Source organism: Pollicipes pollicipes, unplaced genomic scaffold (assembly GCF_011947565.3).
Source record: "Pollicipes pollicipes isolate AB1234 unplaced genomic scaffold, Ppol_2.1 Scaffold_4881;HRSCAF=5763_pilon_pilon_pilon, whole genome shotgun sequence".
In the NCBI taxonomy this organism is placed as follows: Eukaryota; Metazoa; Arthropoda; class Thecostraca; order Pollicipedomorpha; family Pollicipedidae; genus Pollicipes; species Pollicipes pollicipes.
In genome coordinates, this window is record NW_023596576.1 from 5,832,340 (window position 1) to 5,836,427 (window position 4,088).

The 4,088-nt window shown below is 48.7% G+C and overlaps 1 protein-coding gene across 1 annotated transcript in view; it reads left to right on the forward strand.

Moving 5' to 3' along the window:
• The window catches only part of LOC119099675 (pro-interleukin-16-like), a 20,796-nt gene extending 19,389 nt beyond the window's left edge, over positions 1-1,407 (forward strand). Inside the window, exon 4 of the mRNA XM_037222739.1 lies at positions 1,361-1,407. Within this exon, the coding sequence (XP_037078634.1) occupies positions 1,361-1,407 (47 nt within the window). The remainder of the gene's footprint in view (positions 1-1,360) is intronic.
• The last annotated feature ends 2,681 nt before the right edge of the window (positions 1,408-4,088 follow it).

Genomic DNA, 4,088 nt, shown 5'->3' on the forward strand with positions numbered 1-4,088 from the left:
TAAGCCATCGGAAGCCCACATATCAGCCAAATTAATTTATGATAATGTCGAGATGTACCTGGAAGAGGACTGAATATCAAACGTCCGTTAATTCACCGCTCTGTGGTGCAGCCCATCGACCTTCATAACGTCCACGGCGGAAACTTCTGGACGCGAACGACCTGCATCTGAAATATGGACAGGGTAATTTTCTATTGGAGTGATCAATATTGCATGCTTTACTGCGTTCTTGGAAGCAAGCCAGCCCCCAGGATAAGCCTTACACATGTTAGCCTTCCTGCCGCTTTCGAGCAGCTTAAAAAGCGTATTGAAACGGCAACATTGGGCTATAGCGCATTGTTTCCGCATTTCAGACCCCGTGAAACCCCAGGGAAAACGGGAGCATAAACCGCGGCCGACGAACCAAGACCAGTGGGACGAAACATAGCGATCATTTTACCCACAACAGATAACCTCGAATAAAATTTCTTCAGGTCAGAAGGCTGCGCAGAATTTTGCCATCAAAGGCTTGTTCCGCCTCCACGGAATCAAAGAGGCTGATCAGCGCCAGCGTTTCCAGAGTCATTCAGAAAACATTTTTGATTCTTTCTGGTTTTGCTCTCTGTCGATAGAATTGAAATATAGAACAGTATAAGATAGTACAAGACAGAACTTGATAGATAGTAGAATATATACAGAAAAAGATAGAATATACAATAGAATAGCATGGCAAGATACAGTATAGAATAGGATGACAGAGTAAGGAATGGAATAGGATAATATAATTTAGAATAGAAGAGGGGTAGTAGAATGTGGAATAGAATAATCGATAGAAACGGATATGCTTTCGATAAGCCTCAACCAATATCACGAAATCATTTGACCCTGCAATTGCAAATTGCCATTTCTGCCAATTGCCAAATTCAATTGCTATTGCTATTTGCGCATGGCGCACCTTACTGCAACCATATCAGTTTACAGGGGTATTGTATCATTCATCTGCTCATCCCATAACGTTCCTTACCAGCCCAAAGCCCATTCATTTTACTGCAGCAGTCGTCATTGTGACGTCAAACTTTGTGTGATGTCGCTTCACTGCCATCGTGAGTGGGCCGGGTGAAGGAAAAAGTGCGGACGGACCACGGACCACGTCCGCTGTTGTCACTCAAGGCCCGGGGGCGTGGATAGATGGGATCTCTCCACCGGCACGCAGGCGCAGTCTGCAGATCCCACACTGGCGCCTTCGCTAATTTGTCAAGCACCGTACCGCCTGGGCGACCGACCGTGGCTGAGCCTCGCGCGCGCCTGTACGGCTTCCGTCCGCCCGGCACGGCTCGTCCGGCGCGAGCCGCGGCCTGGTTCCCGGGCGGCTGTCCCCCAGCGGCCGGCGTCGCCAACATGGAGCGTCCTGTGGAGTGTAGCGCCTGAGCGGCGTGGTCCCTGCCAAGCCGGCCGTGATCGGGTTGGCCACACAGCGGCGTGCCCCCGGGCACTGCACCTGCGCCACCTGACGCTTCTGACGTCACGACACTGCGGTCGCGTCGCTGGTGCTCGCGGTCAAGATAAGCCAGCGCGGTGTCGGTGTCGGAGAGGCAGCAGCAGATTTTGAAAGCCGATCAACACGTTTGTCAAATGTACTTTCAAAACGAAGCACAAAGTAACTAGTTATTCATCAGTGACTCTGTTCCTTAGAGGCTGTTGCATCGGTGGAAAAATATCTAGCTACTGTGACTGCGATCCTGACGATACTTGCGTACAAGCTGATTATTCCGATCCATGGTGTATTCGTTCGACAACAATCTCTGAACAGATGTCTTGAAAGCGACAAGGCGAAGCCATATGTTTATGTTGTCGCTGTCGCGCCACTGACAATAAATCACCCTCAGCCGCGACTTTGGGCCTTTTCCGTCTGACTTCACAAACCCACTCTTCACCTTGGGTGGCCGACCTCGGCTCAGGTGGTTCATTATGTGCCCGGGAAGATGGATTGTTGTCTGGCGATATTTCCGTCTCTCCGTCTGGTATGCACTCCGTATTAGTGATTTCCATCAAATCGCGACTCCACCCGGTACGCTGCCCAACAAGGCGTCCGCGCCCCCCAAATCGCTGACGACCCACGCCACATATGGAAGCGACCCGCTTCGGCTTCGAACATTTGTTTAAAAGAGGGATCCATCTTACTTTTATAAAACGGTCGCCTGTCGGACCCATGTGCGCGTTCGCACAGCCGCCCGCAAACTTATTTACTATATTTAAGCAGAGGTGAACGGTAAACGCGGATCAACTTCGACAGACTATATTTGCAACACCGACTGATGCGACACTGATTCAACACAGCACAACATGTCATTGTAACTGGTTGAAACAGCTTTTGATGCTTAAAACAGCCGTATTACCAGACCAAGACGATAAGAGGATGATGACATGGCGCGGTCAAGCCACCCATTAAGCTAAGCACACCAACGACTGTACAGACGACAAACCAGAAGGCGCACGGAGGCAGTTTCTTGTATTGCCGTAGAGGTCCTCAGCATGACCAGCTGGGTAGTGCCACGTGTCCAGAAGCAGCTATGCATGGGTCCGGAAACAGTGCGTATGGGCCGCTCAAATTGGGCAACAGCTGACTGTTGACGGTCGAGCTGTTCCTGCGCAGAGCAGATTACACGCGCGGAACGAATGAGTATTTGAATGTAGCTCACTCCTGGCATCTTGCCAGATGAAAGGACATGTGCAAATGTAAATGGGTAGCTAATCGTGAGTCTTCTGCACCCGATCATTATCCATGATTGCCTAAACTGCATAATGACATGTGATGTTCGCATAGCGTTGCCTTCTTGTAAACATTTATAAAATGTGTTTGATCGGCGCTTGGAAAAAAGCGTGTGTCATTATTATGATTTTTGTTGTATGCTTTGTATATATATAATATATATATATATATATATATATAGCACTATAAAACTCTATTCCATCTGGCGCCGACGGTGTCATCCAGTCAACGGCTTGTCCTCCTTTGTAGTGGATATCTGTGGGGGGCAATTGTCTCTAGCGAAGCCCCAACACGTACAGGTTTGAAGCCATGTTTGGCATGGCATCACAACCGAATCGTTCCCGTCCTATTTTTCTGTTACGTTCACTGTCCCCATGACCCCTCGCTCATCTTAAGGTCATCACGGCGATTTGAGGTCACCAGATTTGCAACAGCTGGTCCAACCCACGTACTGCAAATCGAGTGGTAAGGGTGAAGGTGAGGGTGACAGTTTTGTGAAACTTGCCAGGCAATCTTCAGGTCGAAGGCAGCATGAAAGAAAAGCGTCAAGTCTGAATTAATGTCAGTCTAATAGCATGCAAAATTAGAATTAAATCCGGTATTTATTGAAGCCTGGGTTCGTCCACACCTAAATTTGACGGGTTCCGAACTTCTCATGTGAAAGATTAACGCCGTCACACAGAAACGCTTCCTTTTCATAGGGCGCGAAACCCACTCTAGCAGCATGCATGAACATTGTGACAGCTCGTAGGAGGGGAGAAGCCAGTTCTGCCTGCATCTGCTCGCATATGTATTTCGAGATTACGGATGCGAGCCACATTTGATTGGAATACGTTGGACACCATCATAAGGCAGCCAGTTCGGACGGCGCGAGGACATTTACGTAGATTAGCGCCTTGTAGATAAGACGGACGCTGTTTCTGCTTCTGATTATGGCCTACTTAATACGACACGTTTGCCTATGAATACCTGCTCTGAACGCATGCCGGGCACAGCTTAATTGGGATTCAGCCGACCGGCTGATGAGTCGCCTTTGCGGTGAATTCTGTGATCCGTATTTATGACTGGCCACCCGTCAGATTCCTGAGGTGGGCATGTGCTGTCCTGGGAATCATGGATGGATCAGCCGCGATTTTTAATGTTTTTGAAATTCCATTCGATAACCTATGTATCAGCTTCAACACTTGGCCGTGCAATTCACCCACAGGTATGGTTGTCATGTTTTATGCGATAAAAGCGTGTCGCGCGCGCACATTTTTACGTGTGTGCATACTGTCGAACACGAATGTGCATTTTTGTGTGCAACCTGTTACTGAGTCAGAAACTGTGCTGGAATAAC